Here is a 25,449-nt window from a genome sequence, read left to right as displayed (position 1 = left end):
ATTTTGAGGCTTCCAGTGTCTTTCTCCTTCAATACTGGATATTCGCTTTGGCAGAGCACAAAATTTCTGTCCTCATCACTTTTCACCATCTTAATCTGATGCTAAGGTCAATCTATGTATAGAGAAGATATTGTCAGGCTCACTTCCGTTCTTGAAACCTGCATGCCCTGATGTATTACTTCATTTATACATGACAGAATAAATTTGTGACCAATCACTATTCACAAAGCTGAACTGCAGCATTTGCAAATTCAATTACTCGAAAAGTGTTGTGGCATCTACAGCAAAATAAATTTGACTGAGTTGCTATTTCACATATAAAAGATAAGCAGTAAGAAAGTTTTTTTACGTTGCCAATAATAAGGATCTTCAGGCAGATCTCTCTTCTATACATCAGTAGGAAACTCAATCCTACTCTTGTTAAATAAATTGACCTCTATGAGCAAACATAAGCAAACCACACTCCAAATCATCAAAGTTTTAGGGAGACTATGAAAATTATGTCAATAGAAGATCATCAGAGTTTAACCAGAAAACACTTTTCTTTCCCTCAAAATCAAAGACAATAAATGTAAAATATTCAATTGTACACCACAGCAAAGAAAAATTTGAATGTTTTTTTCAGAAGTCATCATCAAAAACATACCACTTGACCCTTCTATCAAAATGAGTGACAAATCCAGATTTGTATGAATTCTTCATCATCCTGTTAATAACACTGTTCTCTCAGTGACAGAGCACACAAAACTAATATTTTTCTTCACTGAATTCCATTAATATTAGACATAGCAAACAGCATTTCCAAAACATAATTCTGTTGTACCACAAAAACATTACATTTAGAAAGAGGAAATGGGAATGAAAAAGAGAGCTACTACATGCTTTAAAAAGAAGTGGTATGATCATAGAGCTACAGAGGAAAAAAACCCAAAACCTTACAGGGCCTCAGTGGAATGCATTAAAAAAAACCAAAGACTTGATCATATAAAATAATTACATCTGTACATATTAACAGAATACAGCTTGAAAAGATACCTTATTTATTAAAACAATTCTAGTCAAAGCTTTCATAAGGTTACTGAATGACCTTAGTAGTCAAAAAAATGCACTACTTAAAAAAAACCATAATAATAAATAATAATAAATTATTTTTGTCATTGAACAAAATAATATGAGCAACACATTATTATCTTCTTGCCTATTATCTGGTTTTTCATTTTGCATGTTTTTTGAAGAAAACAAACATTTTTCCGACAGATTGATGGTGATTAAAATGTGTTGATGTGCAGAGTTACCAGTATTGAGCAAAGCATGTGTAAGCACATATCCAGTACATTTAAAAAAATTGAAATTAGACTGCAAACATGAGAAATTTCTGATGACTAGACTTGCCTTTCATAGGATTTAATTGCTTGTTCCAGCTTCTCTTTATAGGCATCAAGATTCACTGCCTGGGGATTAATTAGTGTGATCTGCTTCTTGTCGTTGCAAACATGGGCCAGCGGTAACATCTATTATACAATAAAAGACAAAGACTTCATTTATCATACAACTTTTCCTCCACCAGAGTAACTAAATGCTCATGAGTTCATGTCCAAGAATCAGAATGGACAGAAAGGACACTAGAAGGCTGCAGAAAGAAAGATCTGAGCACCCTAAAGAAATGTCAGAATTAAGACATAGTTTCCAGCCTGTTAATAAAATCTTCTAAAATTATACAATCCCTTTATGCAGAAGTCGCAAATTAAGATTCCTAACTACTAGTTAATTCTAACTAAATCAGTACTGACAAAAAAGTCACTTTAAGAACGGAAGGGTAGGTCAGAAGGGAGACAAGCATGTCTAGATCATGATCACATTCCAGATTATACTGCTTTAAAACAACATTCTCTATACTCACTAGCATCTAATTCTAGCATACAGTTGTGATAGTTACTGATTTAAGTGTATTTAATACTCTTATTTTGGAGGACAATATTTGCTAAGTAATTAGAGTAGTAAAGGTGGAGAGAGACATTTTTCACCATTACAGTGACCACCAAAGAGTGAACAAGGTGGATATTGCTCATTGAACCGAGTCTTAATTAACCTCAATAACGCTTAGGAACCTAACCAGGTTGGTCAGAATCAGGAACTTCAATACTTTTTAAATCTTACAATACAGTGTCTGTATAAGTCAACTTCATTATAAAATAGAAAGTCATACACTTACAAGTAGATCTTCAAAAGGCAAAGAAAAGGGTAGAAAACGATGACAGAGAGGAAGAAAGATTCCTTCCCATCTCTCAGTCTGAAGTTACACCATCATTCAGCCTTTTAAATTACTCAGCAGTTTGTATAAGAAAAGCTATTTTATATATCACTATCCTGATGATGATTATAAACAGAAAAAATCCAAGAAAGAAACGGAAAAGACAGAGAATGTTACTCCCCCAAAAACTGCCTTCAATACATATGGTTGAGCGGGAAGCTTCTCCAAGTGTCTGTCTGAGATCAGGATATAGATGACAAAAAGATGGATGAGGTTCAATTTAAATAAAACTAAAACCTTTCTTGGGAGAATAAGGCAAGCAAGCAGAAAGTAAAACAATTAAAAGAGTAGTTTAATTGATAATATTTTCCAGTGATGTTTTATTTGTGTCTGAATCATCACAGACTAGCTGGATTCCAAATTGCTGCTGTATGACCATTTTTTCAGGAGCAGTGCTCTGACTTTATATTCTCCTCTCTTTCTGAGGACATCTGCTTAATAAATCTGTATCACATCAGTGCCAGACAACATCAAAGCTCCTCATATTAAATTAATCTTAAGATTGCTTGGAAGCTAACGTTAATGGGAACATGTCCATGAAGGATCTTGCCAGAGACAGACGAGGTAAATCTCTGCCCAGAAGTGCAAGCCATGGAATCTGGCAACCTGCCATTTCCAGGTGGAGCTTGAAAGCTGAAAGGCAAGGAACTGAGAGTAACCCTCTTCCAGTTCCACACTGCCATGGTTGTTCTGTGCTGCATTACTCAAATCATGTACACTCAGCAGGGATTCGCCACGTAGAAGCTCTCTCCTACGTTCTCTTACTAATTTGCAGAGTAACTGGGAACAGCATAATTTTAAAAATGAATATTTAATACAGTTTATAAAATACTTTTCATAGAATATGAGGGGCAGACAAACATAAACACATTGTTACAATACTGAAGAATAAAACCAGAGTGGAACGTGTTCTTAGCAAATAGTAAACTTGGAATATTATTCATACTTTGAGAGCAATGAAAACTGCTCATGAAGTCAAGTGAAATTTGACAGATTCAGCTAAAAGAAATCACATGGAAGATTTTTTAGTGCCAAAATGTTTTGTCATTTTTCTAAATTAAATACCTAAACTTATACATCAAAAAATTCACTTATTTCAAAATGGCTTTTCTTTCAAAGTGAAAATTTCAAAATTTTAAAGACAAAACCAAAGAACAATAGCGCTAGAAAAATCCTTCTTATTTTAGACTGAACAAGATGTTTTGGTTGGCTGAATCTGAGCTTGATCTTTTTGAGCAAAGCATTGAGTCAAAACTCATGACTTGCAAAGCTGTACTTAAGATGCCACAATCTGCAACAGATACTCAGTTGGTTCTATAGGGAAGGCGTACTCCAGATCTGTCAGAGTGTAATTTAGACAAGCCCCCAAACCATTTTTAATTTTTTGGGGTATTAATCTGATAGGTCATTTAATGAATTAACTTCTTTGAAATAACTCCCATAAAAATGACAGGTCACAGAGAACTAAAAACAAAGGTCACCCTCCTGTTAATGAACAGTTGTCATAGAAACGTTTTTCTTGCTGCATCTCCAAGGTGAGAAAACTGTTCACAGTTACTCCATCACCACTGCTAGCAAAGATCAAAAAGAATAATTATACTATACTCAGAAAAGCAAACAAGGATGTCTGCATTCTACACTAAGAAAACTAAGAAGAAAGAATGCAAAAGTGTCTATACATTTATTATCTTCAATGAAGTCTTCTGAAGTACTGGAATAATTAAGATTCTTAATCAGTTTGTTAATATCTCCTATTCAAGCTCTATGTCTAGTCCTACAACCTATTTTCTGCTTTTTCAGACTTTATTTTACAGACTGCCATTTTTGTAAATAGCAGTTCAAATGCAGCTCAGGATTGTCTGGAAAGGATTCAGAGGAGTATTCATTTAGAAACGTGGGAGAAAGAGCTCTGGTTAGTAGATATATTCAGAAGAAGATGGGAAAAGAAGTGACTGCTCAGGAATCAGACATGGGAGTTATGTGAAAGTCACACTGTCTTTTGTTAGACATTTCTCTTACAGTAGATTGTTTTGTACAGTATTGAAATCATTGAATATCTGTGGGGTTTTTAAATGGCTATTTTACATCTGAAATATTAAAATGTACATTTTTAAAAAGTTTTTGATACAAAAAGCCATCTTTTTATTGCATACAAAAAAAAATCTCACACTTCAAAAAAATCCTTAAAGATCTTGGTTTTGACTTGGTTTTACTAAAACAGAGGATCTAGTTTTGCTTCCACAATGTGTGTGCTATAGCAAAAATTCCCATTCTAAAATTTAAAAAACAAACATGAAAACTTTAAAATGTACAAATGTGTACATTTGTTATAAGTACTTTCACTTAGCTCTGTTACCACATCCCATTCTAAACCCCTTGCACACCCCTTATCATTTAAACAGATGCTGTTTTGCTTTTTCTTTGACTATTGTTTAAATAGTTTCTATTAGTTTTTAACTAATGTTAAAAAAAGCTGCAACACATTCACAGGACTTCCTTTGGATGCATCACAAAAGAAGAATTAGAGTAACTTGCCACAAAATAGATTTCCTTTAAATGAAATGGCAATTAGAGCTTCATGATACACAATTCATTGTGAATTTTGCACAATTTTGCACAATCTCACAATTGTCTAGAATTAATTTTAATTACTGAATTCCAGTACTTTTCAAAAGGTCTTAGTAGACACATGTAAAACTTGAGAATGCACAAATTCACAAGTTGTGCACCTGCACAGTTTTAAAAATGACTTTATGAACCTAGAATACATACTCCAGTGAATTAATATGTATCAGTATAGAAAATTGCTGAATACCTGATGGGGGCACACTGCCATCAACTGGTAACTGTGAAAGAAAAATATATAGCTCTAAAACTTAAGGGTAAAGTCTACAAGAGATACTATTAATACTATCAGTTTTATCTTCTTACTGATGCATGAATGAACATTCAGATATGCATTATACATTTAGTGCACATCAACAAGGAAGACTGGAGAATGCAATGATAACATTTAAAGAAATGAATTAAAAAATCCTTTTGAAAACAGTATGGAGTTTTATGTTTGCTTTGAAGCAGCACAAGGGTTTTACCTCATCAAATACTTTAGAAACCACACGCTTGTCCAGAACTGGGATGTATTTTGTACCACGAGGGACAGCTGTAGGAGCTAAGGCATCCATGATGGTGAGTCGCCTAGCAACCAAGCCGTGAGTCTTTAACCAAAGAGCCGAAGAGATATCTAGAGAACTAGAAAAAAGAGACTGTAAGATGTAGCACAAGGTAGAATTATATTTGAGAAGTTTGAAATGACTGAAGAAAAATATAAACTATAATTTTTGTCATGTATCTATGTACGCCCACACATACCTTTTAGATGTCCTTTTCACAGCTTTCTGCATTTTCAGATCTAAGAGAAAACATTTGCATTTCATTATCTCACAGTTTTTGTGCACACAAAAGTATACAAAAATAAGCTGACATATAATAGCATCATTTTTTTATTTGAGCCTACTAGCAGTGTCACAGAGACTACAGAATGTCTATTTCAGTTGCTAAATTAATCTAAGAGAATTATGTTTCCTGTGTTCCCTGATGCTTGATCAATAGTAACAGTGTTACTATATGCCTAATTAATCAATGAGAAAATTTATAAAATAGGTGAGGAATAATTTATTTTTTTTAATTGAACTTTCTATTTATTTCTTATAACCCAAAAAGAAAGATTAAACAGCTCATTCCCCAATTTAAGATGTGATACCAAGTACTATCACTAATGAGATGGCCAGGAGTGGCTAATTAAAGGTTTAACACTATGAAAATCTGTATAAAAGGTATATAAAGAACTAAAAATAAGATGCTGAAATGCAGAAAAGTCAAACATCTCTAAGTATCATGGGTGGGGTTTTGGAACAACTTAGAGGACCTATCATAAAGTTCAGAGCTGCATGAATTACTGAGAGAAATTAAAACTAGCTGGATGTATATCATCCAAGCCCCATTGGAAATACTTTTGTCTCTGTGTATGCATCTCTCCCAGGGAACATGTTTTTTGCTAGTCTAAGCATTTAATAAAGTGCAACCTCCTTTTACATTGGCACCACAGAATTAGAACCACTACTCTCAGCTTTAGCCTCAAAACTGAACATAACTACAAATTACTATATCACAACAACAATCTATTACTGTATAGCAAGAGTCTCAAGATCTATTTATCCTGTTGCTAAGAAGAAACTGTGGTATCTTTACAGCGGTCCAAGGCATAGCTGTATCACAGCTGCCGCATACTGTGGATGTAACTAAGCTGTTGTAAACCAAATAGTTTGGGCACTGGCAGGAGTCTGGCCGTAGCTGTAAAGGCCTTGTTCCAATACCCTACTGCATGTCCAGCTCTCTGCATCTCTGCTGCATTCTGATCTGTTGTACTGCAGATCTGCACAGTTTTGCCTCAAATGAGATGCTATTAGCTATAAAAACAGCAGGAGAAATGTTATCAACTGCCTCACCCAGAGCTTCCTGTTCTGTCAACTTGCCTTTGAAAATGGCTGTACATTTTATGCCCTTTTTGACAGGAAAACACTTTTTTACAGGAGCTATTCCTTCCGCCAGGCTTTCTTCCCCAGATTTCACACTGTGGCTCAGGACTCGCAGCAGACTCGTCTTTGTTTGCTCTGTAGGTGTTGAAAGGGAGAGAAAGGAAGAACTAACTTACTGCTCAAATACGTGCCTGGGATTTTTGAGTTCCTCGTTGGTATTTAGTCCCAGTTTTTAAGGGACTGCCTACACAGGACCTCAAAGATTAAATTACTTCAGCACTAATTTGTACTTTGTACTTTCTGAAGGATGAAGACTTCTTTCACATCAGCCAGGAAAACTTGGTTTCAGACTGCATGCATAGGATACTTCAAAGAGAAACATTGTGTTAGAGGTGCAGTTAGGAGAAATATTAGTTTAAGTAATGCTGTAACTAGGGAAACATAGATCAGCTTTTCATTCTTGCCAGTGATGAACTTATTCAGAATAAAATAAAACAAAGGTTTAATATCTACTATTAAAAAACTGCTCGCAGAGTTTTTGAAAGATTCTGTGAAAATGGTTAATCTCTCATCAGAGGGCATGTGATGAAGTATAAATGAGCAGATGAGTCTGGGTCAAATGAGTAAGACGGCTGAAAAGTAAAAATGAAGAGAAGTCGGTTGGAATTTCAGAAAGATGGTTATTTACATCATCAAAGGCTTCATTTGTTCCTACAACGAAAATGTTTTTTGCTGTTTTCAACAGAATCTTTTCAAGTTAGTGTATAAATTCTGCTCACAACTAGAGGTCATTTTAGTTTTACCTGCATGTAATGCTTTTTTCCTTCGAGCTGGACTGTCGGCAGTGGTTTGCCAGGTTTGCTGATGTGGCGCTGGTGCTGGCTCCTCCGAAGCAAAACATGGCCTACTGCTAAGGGAAGTACTCTGCTCTTCAACATGTTTGATTACAGAAGGCACAGTATCTGGCTGCTTGTGATTACTGCTTGTAAGTGACAAAAAGAAGAAATGAGCAAGAAATTACTTCAAAGATATATCATGGGTTTAAAAATTCTGCAGTCTTCTGGTAATTTAAATAATAATTTCAAATGCAGTGCAAAAACAGTGCAAAATAATTTCTCTGTTATTCTAGTCTGCATTTCAAAGGGGAGTTCAAAGGAGGTTAAAATATTATTAGTTTTTAAAACTATTTAAAAGTAATTTCTTAGTCTACTTAAAAGATGTTCATTACTTGTAAGGCAACACCCTCGTATATTTTTAATAAGGTCAGAATTTTCTGCAATAGCCACCTTGCATCTTGGGCACAAGAGTAAACCTACCATCAGCAGTGAAAATAACTCACACACACACACATATATATATGTACATATATTTATACACACATGTATACATATGTTCCAAAATTAATTAAAAATGTAAATTGGGAAATAAACATTTATCTACATTTTTATAGTGGACATCCTATCTGCCCTTCCACACATATGAAATCGTCCCACAGGACTCTTCACTTCTAATTTATTTTACTTTATTTTTAATAACTTTATTTTAACTTACTGTTTTTAATAGATTTCTGTCTTAAAAATCTGGGGTTTTTTAGTGCACTTTTTTGCTTTTGTACTATTACTGCACAGATAAATGAGACACCAGGCAAGCTATTTCTTTATTAGGGCTATGCTCCTGGTTACAAGTAATTTCATGTTTGGAGCTAGGTCTGTGTCTATTCTCCAATCTGAAACTCAGTTTAATCAGACATACAGGAAACTTTTCCACAGTGGCTCGGGGTGTGCTTTCAGTATGCTGGTGAAGGATCTCTTTTTGATTAGTCATTCTTGGCACCATTACATTTTCAACATGCTTTTCAACTGACGCTGAATGTGGAACTATTTTTAATTATGAGATTACTTATCTTTTGATAGAACAAGGATAAATATGGCATGAACATGCAGATACACATTGTAAAATCAGAAATGTGAAAAGAAGTAAGCTGAATTTCATTCATGGTGTTTGCGAACTTTTAAACAAATACATTTGTATGTAATTTACGTTTCAGTCAGCATATCCCAGTGAGTGGCAATTTAGTCATGAAGTACCAAGCCAGCTCTGCCAACAGGACAATAATTTTTGGTGAACTCTCTAGGTCAGAGGGAACAACTTCACCATGTGCTGGAAACAGGAAAACATTTTCACTTCTTCGTTTTCACTATTCCTAGTAATTTGAGACTAGTGAGATATTTAAGATCGTTTTGTTTCAGGCATCAGAGTATTGGTGTATTTTTCCAAATTTTTCTATTCCGTTCCAACAAAACAAATAACAACCTCTCTTTTTAAAAGAGGAGAATGTCAGAAGTTAAAAATGCAACACAGTGAAAAAGGAGAAATGTAACAGCTCCTATCTCTTATTAACATAATAGCAGTATGAGGACGTACTTATTCTCTGGATCATTTTCTCCATTGTAACCATCCATCATCAGACATTCAGCATGAAAGGTCTTCATTTTCTCTAAGTCTCTTTCTCCTTGTACAATTTCTTTTTTCAAAAGACATATGTCTTCACTCTAACAAAAAGAAAATGAAGTGTTTTATTACAATTACTCCTAAACATGTTTCATTTCTGAACTGAAACTCCGCACACTCTGATAATAATTTTAAATAATGACTCAAGACAGCTGCATAATTTTGCATACCTTTTCAGGGAGTCTCTCTGTTTCCTAAATCAAAGTTCTTTGTGTTTGCTTTCTATATGCATGAACAAGCTTATAGAAAACAAGATTAAAATGTGCTTGGCAATTCAGCCTTTCAAATCATTCTTGCACTTTAGGAAAAGGACAAACATTCCCTAACAAGCCAGCTACTCCCAGATACAAACAGCCATGTTTCTGAATAATGTAATGAGGTCAGTAGCACCTCTCATTCCAAGCAAGCAAGCAAATAAATAAGTAAATAAATAGGATACAATACAATATACATATATTAGAACTGTTGTCCTGTCATTATACAGACCACAGACGTATCATATACTGTCCCAGAAAAATGGGAAGTAAAAACCATACTCTTCAAGTAAACATTGAAACTGTCTGGAAATTGTTTGGACTACAAGAAGAAACAGGAAGGAAATTCCAATGATGATCCTTCTACAACTCCCACAGGGCCAGAAGTCTGGAGATGGACGACATGGACTCTGGCTCTCATCTTTCCAACATGCGCAGTGTCACCCAGTCCACATCAACAGAATCACCAAAAATTCCCAGTATGCTGGTTGAAAGAGTCCAGCGCAGGGCCACAAAGATCATTGAGGAAATGGAGCATCTCCCTTATGAGGAGCAGCTGAGGGAGCTGGGTCTCTTTAGCTTGGAGAAGAGGAGACTGAGGGGTGACCTCATCCGTGTTTATAAATTTGTAAAGGGCGAGTGTCAAGAGGAAGGAGCCAGGCTCTTCTCAGTGATAACCAATGACAGGACAAGTGGCAATGGGTGCAAGCTGGAGCATAGGAGGTTCAATCTGAACATGAAGAAAAACTTTTTTACTGTAAGGGTGACAGAGCACTGGACCAGGCTGCCCAGAGAGGTTGTGGAGTCTCCTTCTCTGGAGACATTCAAAACCTGCCTGGATGTGTTCCTGTGTGACCTAGTCTAGGTGATCCTGCTCTGGCAGGGGGGTTGGACTGGATGATCTTTCGAGGTCTCTTCCAACTCCTAACATTCTGTGATTCTGTGATACTCTGATATCTTTGAAGGGCTGGAATATTTTCACATCTTCCTTCTAATCAGTGTCTGCAAAGTTCTATATTTCCTGCTACTGTCTTGTTCTTTGTTGTTCTCATTGTTCCACTACCACCATTTCTAACATTTGTGGAACTAATTAACTGAGTGTTAAGTTTAATTAAAAACAAGGCTATGCTTTAAATGGGTGCTTCTGTTACTCTATTAAGAAATTTCCTACTGGGTGTAGTTATATTGAGCTGTTAAGTCAAACCTAATAGGCCACTGTTATTTTAGTCATTTTACTCATTGTAAATCTCTCCCCAGCGACTATTATAGAGCAAACTTTTAGCAAAATTCATAGATTGATTCATTCATCATCATTCAAATTCAGCTCTGCATTTTCTTAATTAACAGAATACAAACTATAGTTTCATTTTAAACAGTAACTTATTTCTCAGACAGCAGAGATCACGTGTGTATCTTTCAGAGCTGAATTTGGCCTATATGTTTTTTGGGTTTGGCCTTTCAAGTTTGGTTGTTTGGGTTTTTTTCGTGGTATGTTTTGGTTTGGTTTTGGGTTTTTGGTTTTGTTGGTGTTTTGGGTTTTATTTTTGCAACTGCACTATAACATTTGGGCTTTTTTGTTGTGTTCTAATAAAATTTCAGAAGCAAAAGATGTCACACATTGCTTTCACATCACTTCACATCTGACTAGTATTAGCCCTTTTTTTAGTAATCTATTGTAATATGAAATCACAATAATGCAGATCTTGTGGTTCCTTCAATAGGATGAAGAAACAAACGTATTTATTTTCAGATACTCACAACAATAAAATCTGGAGCATCAGGATGAGTCAAATAAATGTTGTATTTATGAAACCTTCCCTCCGTTTCAGTAGATAGTTCATACAAAAATTTATTAGCTTCTATATCATCACAGTTGAAGGATATAGTATGGATGGGAATTTTGCGATAAAACTGGACTTGAGCCAAAATTATTGAGGGCGGCTGAAAAACAAATGATGTATATTAAACATGTGGCATCTAGCAATGTATCAAAATATGGGGAATTTGTAAGAATTTAATTAATCATAGTGTTGCTTAGAGACAGCTATAGGTCAGTTCAAAGCTTGTATTTTATATGGCTTGCTGTTCTGTAATTACATAAAATGAGCTAATTTAAAAATGAATTTGAAACACTGATAATGCATTAAGGCACAGGATACTCTAATAAAATAGAATATAAATTATAAACAGTACACTTCATTTCTCAAGTCTTAAAGGAAATTACTAAAGTTTAGGAAAACAAACTACTACATTGGTGTTTAGTATCACTGGATGTATATGACTGAGTGTTTTTTGATGTATATAATCGTTGATTTTTTTATTAAGCTAAATTAGTTCAATGACAAGTTGATTCAATACTAGGAAACAAAATAGAGGTTGAGAAAATAGGAAAGCTAATGTTCTCCTCAAATAAAGAAATAAAAATTAGGTAAGTAAAAGATCTGTCATGTCTAAAAATGTTGAAGCATCTGGTAGAAAGACATTATTGACTCAGTTCTCCAATTTCTGATAACACTTCAGTTGTTCAGAATACTGTCATAAATCTCGACAAATTTAGCTCTCTCCTGATATTTGCAATATAGTTGTTTGTTGTACTTTAATGGTTAAAAGCAATCTTGGTCATTTCTCCCATCTAAAAAGTACAATAGAAATCATAAAAGCCATTATTAACTAAGTAAAAAGAAATGAAGTATTCATTAATTTCTACCTTAATAAAATATTAAAATGAAGAATCTAAATAAGTGTATGTTAAGCCAAAAAATTCTTTAATCGAATATATGCTAATAGCTAGCAAAAGTGTGAAACAATGCCAAGATTTTAATCAGTTGTAAATTGAGTTTTAATGAGTGATATCCAATAACGATTAACTTGTCTTTAGAAAAATAGTAAAGATTAAAACTAAAATTTAAAACAACATTAAAAGATGCCTACAGGCTAGTTTCCACCATTACAGCTTGACAGTGGGGTTTTTTCAGTTTTTAGTTGGTGTTATATAATGTGATTTTACATGAATTAGCATAATTTTAAGTCACGGTAACAACACATTCAAAAATAAAAGCATACTTTTGATTTCATTATCTACTTAAAACTAGACATATAGCAACTCCAGACTGCTGCTACTCCAGATTTTCACCTTCATGAGATCAAATTTGATTCAGTAGAATAAAATCAGAATCATACAGAGACCTAATTGAATAATAATAATTATAATATCTTTATATGAAATAATGTAAATTAATAATTAGGGCCTTACTCCCCAGACATGGCATAGCCTTTGTGTAAGTTCTGCAACAGAATGTAAGAAGGTATCTACTCATATGTATGATGTATTCTTTGGGGGAAAATGTCGAACACAAACTTGGTGTTTTTTTTACTTTGCTACCAGTTATTTTCTTTTTATGTTTTCAAGCAATCACACAGAATTCCAGGGTTTTGTATTTAAATCCAACCATATCATGGGACCATCATTATTTTTAAATTTTTAATTCATGAGATATGAGTACTAAGTTAGGGAGACATTTTATTTAACAAAAATCCTAACTTTGCTACTAATATAAAGCTTTATTGTTTAATCCATTGCCAGATCCTTAAAACAACTCATGAGAAATTTCAAGAGTTATGCACCAAAGACTGAACTGTAGGTGGAGAGTTCTAATCAAAACCCTTTCACAAACAGCACATTGCTCAGATACAATGTTTCACTATTATGGCAACCTCCAAGAGGCTCAGCTCTGCAGGTATCATATTCATCTCATACATTTGCCTTCTGACACCATCACTGTAGCACCACACTACCACATTTTCTGTTTTCTCATTTCAGAAATACCTGGTCAGGTCTCCCATCAGTCAAGAGGTAAATAGCCTGAGTGCCAGTATCGGCAAGAGCAATCTGGAGAGCTTTGAGTGTATTTGTGGAGCTTCCAACCTAAGAAACCAAAAAGACAGAGAAACAGCTATAAATACTAACAATTCTTTGCCTCTGTTCTTAAATTAATAATGACAGTGTACTGATTCAAGGGATATTACAGAACCAAAATCAGTAATTAAACAGTGAAAATATTTATGTCAAATAGCTAGAAAATTTAAAGCAGCTGTCAAAGTAGCATAAATTGGTACTAAAATGGTATTCAGTGCTTATGCATAAGTAGAATGTTGGCAACATAAATATGAGCTGTAGAAGCAAAGGCAATCACTACAAGACTATAAGCAGATAGGAAGATGTAAGATAAAAGATACATTCTATTATATTTTCCCACTGCTGCTGCTGATTGCCAACTCATCACGCTCTCTTGAAATAGACATTTTACTTAATCAAATAATTCAGGAAGTCCACTAAAGAGTTGCACAAATTTATTTCTCAAAATAGGTAAAGAATTTCCTGGCTTTCTGAACAATTTTTTTTCCAGACTATCTCACATCTACCCCCTCAGAACATCAATGTAAATATGACTTATTTTTTAGCAAAAAAGCTAGCTATAACAACAAGTTTACACAGTAAAACAAAACTGTGCCCCTTAAAAAATCATATTTGAGTAATAGTAACACTTCTATGTCATTCACACACTTAGTGATCATTATCTGTCTTCTTTGGTTTTAGACTAAATGCAAATCTAAACTCACTGAAATGCATTTCATGGCTTATAGGAACCTAAAAACTACAGTTTACATCTTGAGATTTCCACCTTTCAAAATTTCAGTGTACAAAACCTTCCAAATTTTAGGGAAATGTCAGGTTTTATCATTACGGAAAAGTGTTTTGTCAAGTCTTGGTCTTAGTCTTTTAATGGAGCTAAAGCAAAATCCCAGAAAAGATATGAGTCTGGTTTATACTAGTATAATGCCTGAGTACTGCTCAGGAAGGCAGTGAGGACTGCAGTGGTGTAAGCAAGAAAAGGCTCAGGATCCACATATATAATGCATTAGAGAAGATAAATATAAATCACTAACTTTGGCCCACACATGCAAAATTACATTAAGAGACAGTGTTATTTCTTCAGTCTTTTTAATCGTGTTAAAATTTCTTCCAGTCCATCAAATAGTTCTATTAGAAAGGGCAGAGTGAGTAAATCAGGTGAAATGGAAGAGGAGGTGCACACTGAGAGTGACTCTGTATGGCTGTGTAAGAATATATGGGCCAGGCAACAAGATAGCTCAGATGCTTTACCAGTACTCACTCATAAGAAATAACTAGCCTGAGACATTTTCTTTGTGTTAAATATATCTAATATTCCTAATGTTTTAATAAGCATTATGAAGTTTTAGGCATACCTCACTCATTATTATGTGTAAATTGGCCATTTTCAATAATGGTATGTGGATTTGAAACAAAACAACTTCTTCCAGTGTTTCATGGGAACATACTGAGGATGCTGATGATGTCAGCGAAATAACTATGTACCTTACAGTAAAAACTGTTATCTTTAGATTTCTCAGTTGCTACTGTTACAAATAAACACTGTTATTATCAGTGTTTAAACAAAGTTGACGTGCTTCAACCATGTGGCATAATCACCCCCAAAATTCTAAATGTTATCACCTCTAAAGGATTTTTAAGGAACTGTTGCTGTTTATAGCTCAGCTCTCTTATTTAACATCCTGGGACCAAAGTGTATAAAATGAGATCAAAGGATCTACTCTGATTAATATTCCAGAGCAATCTTCTGTTCATTTCAGCTTCACTGTAAAGCCAGCTTTCTGATCTCAGACTTACGCCTGCACTGCTTTAAACAGTTCAAAAGGTCAGCAGCAGATGTCATCCCCGAAAAAAAGTAGACTGTTATTGTACAATTCCCTGTAACATTTCAAAGATCTAGATCTGAACATAGAAGGAAATTGAGAATCAACAATTCACAGCTTCATGAATAATGATGAAAATGGCTATTCCCAAAAGTATTTACAAGAGGGTATCAAATTATAGTAGGTCAAATTATTATCAAATTTACATGATGCTGTACCAATATATACCTTAAACAGAGCCAACTTTTCAAGCCTCAAGGAAAACAGTAATATTAAATTTATCAACCTCAATTGTAAGTATTCACCGATTACTCAGTTGGTGAACATTTTCACATTAATATTTTCTTTTTCTCCATGTGTTTGTCTGTTAGTATTTTATGAGAATACCAAGTTATTTATCTTGCTTTGTCATCCCAGAGGTATTGTGTAGCTTCCCAAACTCCCCCAGGAATTTAATGATTAAGTCTGAGGAAGAGCTGTCATAATGCTGAGGAGTTTTAGTATATAAACATGGTTTTTACATTAGAAAACAACATAACATGTATCTGTACACAGGCTCTGAGGACAGTCATGGTTCCTACAGAAATCAGATTGGCCAATGTTTGCATTGTGGCTACTAAACATAGCAGGTTGCAACTTGAATTAATATGATCTTATAAACAGGTCCACTATTAAAATATTATTGTACCTGACACAGATAATACATTGTACTCAGATCTACTAAAATCTATACTTCATCTATATTTTCAGCTTACTCAAGTCAAATACTTAGTCAATCCAAAAATACCCCAGCCATCCAGAATGAGAAGACACAAATATAACTTTGTACAAACACGCTTTGTGATGATTAGTTGTCATGTTACCTCAAGCCCTTTTATCCAAAGCCAAGCATCTTGCAAATTTTCCTCATTAACTTCAGCAAGTCTCTCTTGCCACGCAACTGCTTGGGCACTGAATTTCACAAAGTTAACTCTCTTTTTGTGTCTTAATTGTTCCTGCAAGAGACAGAATCTGAATTTTACTCATTGTTAAAAGAAAGAATACTTGTATCCTGAAATACTGACTAGTAGTTGTTTTAATTAATATATAGTTTATTACATGGTTACAATAAATTATAATAATATTCAGTTATGGTATACAGAAAGACATACAAAGACAGACACTACTGTTGCCTGAAATTATTAGGATTATGTGAACTTCCCAATGTAAGTCTCCTTTTACTCATATTTCTCAAACTACCTGAACAGCAAATGTCTAAGAGGGCAAGAAAAAGAGAGATGAAACTGGGTATGAGCAGTGCTTAAAAATGAGCACACACACCAAGGAAAAAAAATATTTTTATAAAGCTATTTAAAAAAAAAAAAGAGTAACAACCATCAAGAAAAGATCAGTCTACTGAAAAATGCTCCTTAGTCTTCAGAATCATCACTTTATCATACCTGTATGAGCTGAAATATTTTCTCTTTCACCAGTGGGAGCTTTTCCTTCATAGACTGGGATGTATCAATAAGAATATAGACATCATCTTCAAACACATTCCCAAAAAGCCCTCTGCTTCCTTGTTGAAGCCACTTAATCCTGAGGAAGAAAAAAATCAAAACCTGCTTTGTAAGATCTTTGGAGCTTTGCATATAAGAATATATCAGGAAGGATGTTTTTATCACTGCTGTACTTCTTACTCTCATCCCCTAAGCAACTGTTACCAGTCACTGTCAGAAGTGGTATATTGGCCTTAATGAACCAGTTGAACCAGTCCTCTGTCACTAAATAACAACAAAAGGCATTTTCATTTTCTAATTTCAGTAGGAATCTGGAGACAGACAAAACAGACAAAGCAATACAGCGCCTTTATAAAGTCAATTATCAGGTAGTCTGAGCTGGGAATTCCCATGAGGAAATAACTATTACTACTGCCCCTGTAACTGTTCTCCAGCCTGAACTCAGGAAATCATTTCAGCATTTGCTAATATGTCTCCCTGTATAGGACACCACCTGAGAACCTGTTCTGCAAGGAACTTGAACACTTTGAAAAGTCTTCACATAACACAGATGCTTCAATACTTTGCTGACCTTGAGCCTTAAATACAGATGTAGTTTTACCTTGCAAACAATATTTAAACATGCCTGCCAGTTAAATATATGCATACATACTGCCATGTACAAGAACATTTCCTCAGTAATGGCTGCAGCAAGTCCAAATCTGATTTCCCCTGAAAGTCATAAACCACTTGTCTACTCTGAAACAGAGATATTTAACAGACGGAATATAATGGCCCTGGGAAAAGTACAACTTATCTCCACCGGGGTTTAAAAAAATGATACCATGGAAACTTAAAGGATCCTATTACATTTGCTACTGATAGCTATTTTGCCATTAGTTATTTCCCCCAGAGTGTTTGATTAGGTCTACCAAGACTTTTTAACAATGACATGAACCATTCAAAACAGTAAACCCATAATCTGAGCTAGGATTTCAAAAATATACACTCTCAAAACCCTTTACCTCAAATTTTCCTTTCACAGTATGCAAATGTTATCCTAAAGATAAAGATGAACTAAAAAGCATAACAAAACTCTCTTTGACTTTACTAAATATGTTCACGCTGTTATACTTTTGGTAGAGAAGCAGCAACAAAAATAAAATTCACATCCTGCTTTTTCCAGTGAGACATCTCATTGTCCTAATATATAAAACAGAGGGCAACGTTTATTCTTTCTTTCAGCTCTACAATATTCATTGTGAAAGTTTCCTCCTCCTAACTTAGATACCAGAGTCAATTTACTTTACGACTTCTTTAGGACAGATGAATCAGACCCTCAGATTGCTTAATTTTTTTAGTCTGTCCTACAAAATCTAACAATGTATCTATTCAGCCACAGAAAAGTAAACTAGGGAGATCTCTTGAGCACTGAACTTCTGATCATGTGCATTAATCAATAGCTCATGCTCTGACTGTGATCTAAACTGTCCGAATTTGTCTTCAACACGGCTGCAAAAAGGGCAGATAACCATTATCAGTATGGGCACAAGCCAAGCAGTGCTCCTAGTGTCAGAAGTATCACAAGGGATCCCAGGTACACAGGATGAATGTTGACCAAGTTTTATTGATGAGCCTAGAAGTTCCCTGCCACTTTATGTCCCAATGCTTTCTGTCACTTTCAGCAGAACTTCAGTAATGTGCAGGCTGACTTTCACATTTGTGCACCAGAAGGAGAACAAAAGATAAAACCGTTCATCAGTTTGCTTACATGGCCACTAAGAAATCCCACACACAAGATTCTGATCTAAAAAGGATTTCTGGCTTAGTGCTGCTATTGGCAGTTTACCAACCACTTCAGATTATTGTGACAGTAAATGTCAAACATTTCAACACTAATGTAAAATAGCACAAACTAATTTTATGTGACAGAACACTAACCTTCCTTCCACTTGTCTGAGAGCCATCCTCATTTTCTCTTCATACTGCTTATACTTTTCTGTGCTAACATATACATGAACTACAGATCCATCTTTCCAGAGGGTATGTACAAACTTGTCACAGTATTTTGCATTAATTACTTTCTTCCTTGACTCCTAAAGCCAAGAAAAACACATTTCATGTTCCACAACACATTATTTTGCAGTGCCTTTAATATTTGGCGAACAAACTTCAAAGGTACATGCTTGTTGCACATGAGCAGGTGCAGAATGGTTGCAGAATTTGCTCCTGGCAAAAGTCAATAGAAAGTGTTCTTAATATCATAGCTAGCAAGAACAGAAGCTTACCAAACAGTGTAATGGTAGATCTTGAGAAAAACAAATGGAAGACAAATTAATCCAAATTCATTTAAGGACCTGAAACACTGGAGCAACAGAGACTGATACTTCCTCTGAGGAAAAATAAAGATAACAAGCAACTTTTGCCCTATCCCACAGAAATACATCGAAAACCAAGGCACTGCTTAAGCCAGTCCTGATTCTTCTTTGTAGATTATATGCAAATCAGGAGGGAGTCCTTGAAACAGTCATTTTCAAATGGCCTTTTGAAATAATTTTATTTATGACCACCTTTGTCTCATTTCACTAATAAGCTGATTTTAACAAAAAACTATGAAAGAATGGAACATCCACTTCCTCATAAATTCAGCTATCAGTTGAGTTTCCCAGCCTTAAAAGGTAAACCAAACAACTCATAAGACATGAGGGAAAATTAACAATACTAACAGCATCAGTTTGTGAAGATTCATCCTCTGGTTTCGTTTTTATGTCAACAATCCCATCCACATGGCGAAAAGTGCAATCAGCAAGTGCATCGTACAGTGTGAGCTTCTGAGCTTTCAAGCCGTACTTCTGCAACCACTTCTCAGAAGTCAGGTATTTGTCAGATGAATGCTTCTGTAATGGATTATCAGCTTTGGTTGATAGTAAGGAAAACAAAACAAACAAAACCTCCTGAATAACATGGTTCATTTTGGACAAGGTATTTTCAAAAACAGACTATGATGCTGTGGTTAAAATTTTCAAACATGTTCTGCTTCACTGACAGCACTGGAGTGAGCAGATATTTCTGACTAATTTCTAATATTCTCTACTTTGGTTGTGCATGATTTTTTTTCTTATCAGGCATTTCTTCACAACAAATTCCTTTGTAAATGGAATAAACCCATCAGAAGGCAGAGAGTAAAGAAAATAAATAGCTACAGGATCAAAATACAACGAGAATATTCTTAGGAGTATGAGAGTTGACTTAACCTCCATACCAAAGGCTGAATTACAAAATGCCAGAAAATATTCTTGTATAAGATGCCTAACTTCAAGGAGAATCATTTGAGAAAATGAAACAACAGAAGATATAATTGAAAATACAGTTGAGAACATCAGCTAAGATTGCCTTTGGTCTTTTTCAGAGAAGGACATTTAAAGTAAAAGGCAAATTACAATGTCTTTGGAAGATATTTTACTGTGTTTCTCTGCAATATTGCCTTTTTATAGGCTGAATATTGCACCATGTATCCTAAGCCACAAATCACTTGTGTACCATCTTAACATTTTCTCTTGTTCTACACTCTCCTTCTAGAATTTTTAATTGATACTGAAAGAAATAGCATTTTTTTGTCTGATCTGTTATGAATGTTCTCATATTTATCCTTTCATGTGATATTATATTGGAAATTTTCTAAGGACCATCTTAAGGTTGGGTACTGCACATCTCTGGGTACTGGTAATAGGATACAGGGCTCTATGCTCACTCATCACTAGCTCAATAAACCACACCTAAACCAAATGACCCAGTAGTGGGTCTTATAGCAGGGTCACTTTATTTTGTCACACTTTCATTTCAGTGGGTCTAGGTGGTTCAGATGTCTACTCTGTTTAGATGCAGCTACAGTGGCAACAGTATGGAGATCCTGAGCCTGTAAACAAACATATACAAACACAGGGGTCAGCCAGCATCAGAGCAGGTGCAGGGTCAAACCCTTTTCATGTGGAAACATTTGCTTTCTGATTGCCTGTGGTCCTCAGGACAGCCAGTGTGGCAGATGTCACAAATACACTATCATAACTTTCAAAAGAAAATTACAGTTTTCTTTCTTCCACATGCTTTAGGTAAAGAGTCACATCTCAGTTCAGGTAACTACTGCATTATCTGGAGAGTCAGCAGAAAAATTGCCTCTTTTTCTGTTTCTTTTCCTGCAGAACATTGCAATCTTCAGAACAAACTACATTTTGCAGCAGAGCATTTTAAAGAGATCAGGAAGGTAAAATTAGGAAGAAATGCAGGCAAACAGAAAGACTGCAGTTATGTGGACCCATGGACAGGAGCCAAATAATCATAGAATCATTTGGTTGGAAAAGACCTTTAAGATCATCGAGTCCAACCATAACTTGTCCAATAATGCTGAAGATCTGACAAAATAAAACACACTGTAATTTCATTTCTTTTGATTTATTTATGAAGTGATTATATATATGAAGGCATACACTAAAAGAACATTAAAGCTGCATAGTCAGGCATACATAAATAAGCACTGAAATTAAGACCGTCCTTGCAGCTTTATTGTGGTTGTTTTGTTCATATGCATTATGGTATAGCTGTTTAACTTCATATAGGAAGTCCTGCTATTTCAGAAGATGCTATTATCATTATAAAGAACTGTATTAGGCCTTTACAGAAGAAAAAAGTCAAGCTTAAGTCCTGCAGAGTTATGTTATTGACAAATGTTCAAAACCAGTGAAAGAAGAGAAAGTCTCCAGCTTCAAATCTTCACCATCACCACTCTAGTCACACATCTCAACACACCGCTAAGAGTTCAAGTGACTGACCAACTGACTGTGTGAAGTGTTCCTCAGCAAGGGGTCCAGAAAAGGGCATCTGGCCCCAGCCTCTATCTAGCCAAAGTAAAAGAAATTGCTCTGCAAAAACTGGAGCTACATAATAGCACTGACAACTTGTGCTAACTCAACCTGAATCTTTTATCTGTAACTCTGCTCTGGTGAGACCTCACCTGAAGTACTGCATCCAGCTTTGGAGTCCCTCAACACAAAAAGAACATTGAAGTGCTGGAGAGGGTCCATGGGAGGGCCACAAAGATGATCAAAGGCCTGGAGCACCTCTCCTACAAAGACAGGCTGAGAGAGTTGGGGTTGTTCAGCCTGGAGAAGAGAAGGCTCCAGGGGGACCTTACAGCGACCTTCCAATACGTGAAAGGTGCCTATAAGAAATATGGGGAAGAGCCGTTCAGTGGGTCATGTAGCAATAGGACAAAGGGTAATGATTTCAAACTAGAAAAGGGTAGATTGAGGTTGGATATTAGGAAAAAGTTCTTCAATAGGAGGGTGGTAGATCACTGGAACAGGTTGCCCAGAGAGGTGGTGGAGGCCTCATCCCCCTCCCATATTGAAGGTCAAGCTTGACAGGGCTCTGAGCAACCTGATCTGGTAACATTGTTCCTGCTTACTGCAGGGGGGTTGGACTGGATGGTCTTTAAAGGTCCCTTCCAACCCAATACATTCTATGATTCTGTGATTCTATGATACTGATTCTATGATCAACTTGTTCAAAAAATACCACCAGACACCATGTAAGTATTTTAAAACCAGAGACTATCATAGAATGTAGGCACTGAAAATCACAGCTGTGTTTCTGAAAATCCACCCTCAGTTGCAGTCCAGCACTGAAGCTGTCTAGACTCTACGGATTCCTAAGTTTTCAGCATATAAGTCTTGTCAGTGTGATCATTCTGCTCCAGAACATCTTCAAAGCATTTCCATCTTAGCAAGGCTGAGTAGCTTCTCACCATACCCTGTTTAACATTCCAGAGATTCAGAAACCAGCTATGCTTCTGTCTCCAGTAGAGCTTTAGCCAATCAATATGCACAGAACAACAAATTAATTGTGTTCTAGGCCAAACATAATGGTAGAGACTATTAGTTTAATGAACAAATGTGGGTGTTTCTCTCTGTTTCTTAACACAGGAGTCATCAGAGCACTCATCCAGAAACAGTTTCAGTCCTCTACCTTTGACTAAGAGAATTCAACCCCATATTTCTTCCCTTTCAATGGAATGAACTAGCTACCAGGTTGGAGGCTATCCCAACAAGACCATGATGGAAGAGAGATTATGTAATTCCTCAGCACTGTGTAGAATAAAATTAAAGATTTAGTGGCCCACGTAGAGAAGAAGGGACCAGAAAGAATGAATTTCAGTATCTTGAAATTTAGGCAATTTCTAAAACTAGTCACTGGTGAACTAAAAATGGTGTGTTACAGCCTGAGCTGTTAAAGTTCAGCAAATTTAAGCAGTAGTAAGCAGGGATTTGTAATGGAAAGTTTTGAGTTTACGTGCCAAGTATAGCTGTTATCTGTATATAGACATTTCTGAGAAAATAAGTTGACATGTAATCAAAACTGTTCACAAATAAGAAATTAACCATGAATATTATGGTAACTCTCTTCAAAGAAACATAAATGATACCATCTCAAGAAGCAGGCTGGTCAGATTCTGATAAAATTTTCTGAACTTGTCTCACTGTACTCCTGGCTTCCTCCAACTCTTTCCAGATCAAAAAGACATCTTCACGAACACCAGCTACTGCAAAAGAAACCAGAAATAGAACTTGATATTTTGAGACAATTTCTGCTTTTTGTAGCTCCTCAACTATCACAAAGTCACTGGGTTCGTTCAGATGTTGCCATACAACCTTGTTTTCTTGAGGTCCCACTGCAGTGACAAATGCTGTTCTTTGACAGACTTTAAAAAAGGGCTCAAAGCTCACACCAGGACATGAGAGGTGCTTAACCGGGTGGAAGTAACCTCCAGACTTGGCCACAGATTGTTCCCACAATGAAAGCAAATCCTTCTTACCACTCTTGTGTAATAATATGGAAACTTGACAAAGAAATTCACACATTGTCCCCTGCACTTCACTGCAAAAGCTGGCTCCAATATAAGACCCGAAATTGAAACTAAATAGGAAGATACTTTCAACTCTTTCAATTCCCTTAAAGTAAATAAATACCTTTATTTAAAATTAAATATTTGTCTCCTGAAGAGTATGTGATGAAATTTTGCTAAGGTAAGTTTATTTTCATCTTAACAATTCTCACAACAATCTTTATGACAACAGTCATAAAGAAATGCTAAAAAAAATAAAATGTTTTACTATATTCTCAGAAAAAAAATCAAAATCTGGAATCGATACAAGGTTTTCTTAGTCTCAATAGATATGTTTGTCTTGATTAAAAAAATAAACTATGTATTTATTTAGTAGAGCACAAGTATTAAAATTGAGGCATGATATATACCTAAGTAGAATAAACTAAATTATGTGTTGAATTATGTTAGTCTCAAAGTTTAAATTGCAATATAGGACAATACAGAAAACCTGTCTTTAGTGTTACAGTAAAAATATAAAAGAAACTGAACCATGAGCTATCCTAACCACAAATGTAGACTACAACATATTGCAGATTACAACTTATTACTGAATTGCATATAAAGATGCTGAACAAGGCAAACTATATCTTATCATCTAGTGGTCCAGTTAGCATGCAGTGATGGTTCACTGTGTAAAAGATAAGACATGCAAACTTGTATACTAAAGTAGGCTCTCCATAAACAAACAAACCTGATCATTTTGTTCTTCGATAAACTGTCCTGAAATAATAATATGAACATTTTACAAACTAGCAACTCAATTTTAATTGTGAAATGCTTTTAGTTTCCAAGAAATATTTTGAAATGTGTTATTGTACACTGCCATCTCCTGGGACATTCCAGCATTTCAAAACCATCTGTTTCAGCCATTAGGACAAAGATCAACATTTCCTAAATCACAAAAAGCTTAAGTAAAACAGATCATTCCAAAATATAAAACACAAAAGGGAGAAAAAAAACCTGTCTGTTATCATTACCTTTTAAGTTTAAGAAAAGTGTTCTGTTCAAATACTTCATAAAGAGGTCAACTTTTCTTTTATAAACAATTCCTCCCCAGGAATGCAAAACTTACAAAATCCGAGCGCTGGCAAAATTCCAGCAAGTAGGGCGCTAGAGATTTTCTGATGAGAAGTCAGCCATTGTGTATATATATATATATATTTATACACACGCACATGCACACACGTCACAATTAGAACCACAAAACACATGCATTCACACCACACATACACTTATTTCCAAGTTGAAGGGAGAATGTAATTCCAGTGGAGCTGTCTCCAGCTAAATCTGGATACCCTCCATAAGCTATCAAATGCTGGGATCCAGATTTAATTTTAGGAACGGTTTTAATGATATGTTTGGAAATACTGAAAGAAGTAGGTATAGTTCAACTATCTTTAAAACGATACTGATTATATCATTGTGTTGCTTCGTTTCCCCTTAAATTGATGCTATGGACTCATCAATTTTACAGGATTATTATGACTGTCCCTACTAAGAATGCGTATTGAATTGGTATTACACAAGAAGGTATTTTCCCTTATTTACACTGCAGCACAACAAAGTAAAAGTGCATGCACTTTCAAAGGAAGTGTGTTTGATGACACATATTATACAGGACAAATGATTGTGAAGGTCAAGTTGCTTAGAAAACCTTTTCACAGAATCACAGAATATTAGGAGT

At 35.3% G+C, this 25,449-nt stretch overlaps 1 protein-coding gene across 1 annotated transcript in view; it reads right to left on the bottom strand.

The window, feature by feature from the left end:
- VWA3B (von Willebrand factor A domain containing 3B) overlaps window positions 1-23,739 on the bottom strand; it is a 45,432-nt gene extending 21,693 nt beyond the window's left edge. Inside the window, 13 exon segments of the mRNA XM_010182663.1 lie at window positions 1,393-1,511; window positions 5,404-5,560; window positions 5,681-5,720; window positions 6,817-6,981; window positions 7,650-7,825; window positions 9,271-9,398; window positions 11,370-11,552; window positions 13,438-13,536; window positions 16,211-16,342; window positions 16,787-16,925; window positions 18,767-18,921; window positions 19,552-19,739; window positions 23,304-23,739. Of these exon segments, the coding sequence (XP_010180965.1) occupies window positions 1,393-1,511; window positions 5,404-5,560; window positions 5,681-5,720; window positions 6,817-6,981; window positions 7,650-7,825; window positions 9,271-9,398; window positions 11,370-11,552; window positions 13,438-13,536; window positions 16,211-16,342; window positions 16,787-16,925; window positions 18,767-18,921; window positions 19,552-19,739; window positions 23,304-23,739 (2,117 nt within the window).
- Between the last annotated feature and the right edge of the window lie 1,710 nt (window positions 23,740-25,449).

Source organism: Mesitornis unicolor, unplaced genomic scaffold (assembly GCF_000695765.1).
Source record: "Mesitornis unicolor isolate BGI_N332 unplaced genomic scaffold, ASM69576v1 scaffold574, whole genome shotgun sequence".
NCBI classification, from domain to species: Eukaryota; Metazoa; Chordata; class Aves; order Mesitornithiformes; family Mesitornithidae; genus Mesitornis; species Mesitornis unicolor.
This window is presented reverse-complemented; position numbering and strand designations above follow the sequence as displayed.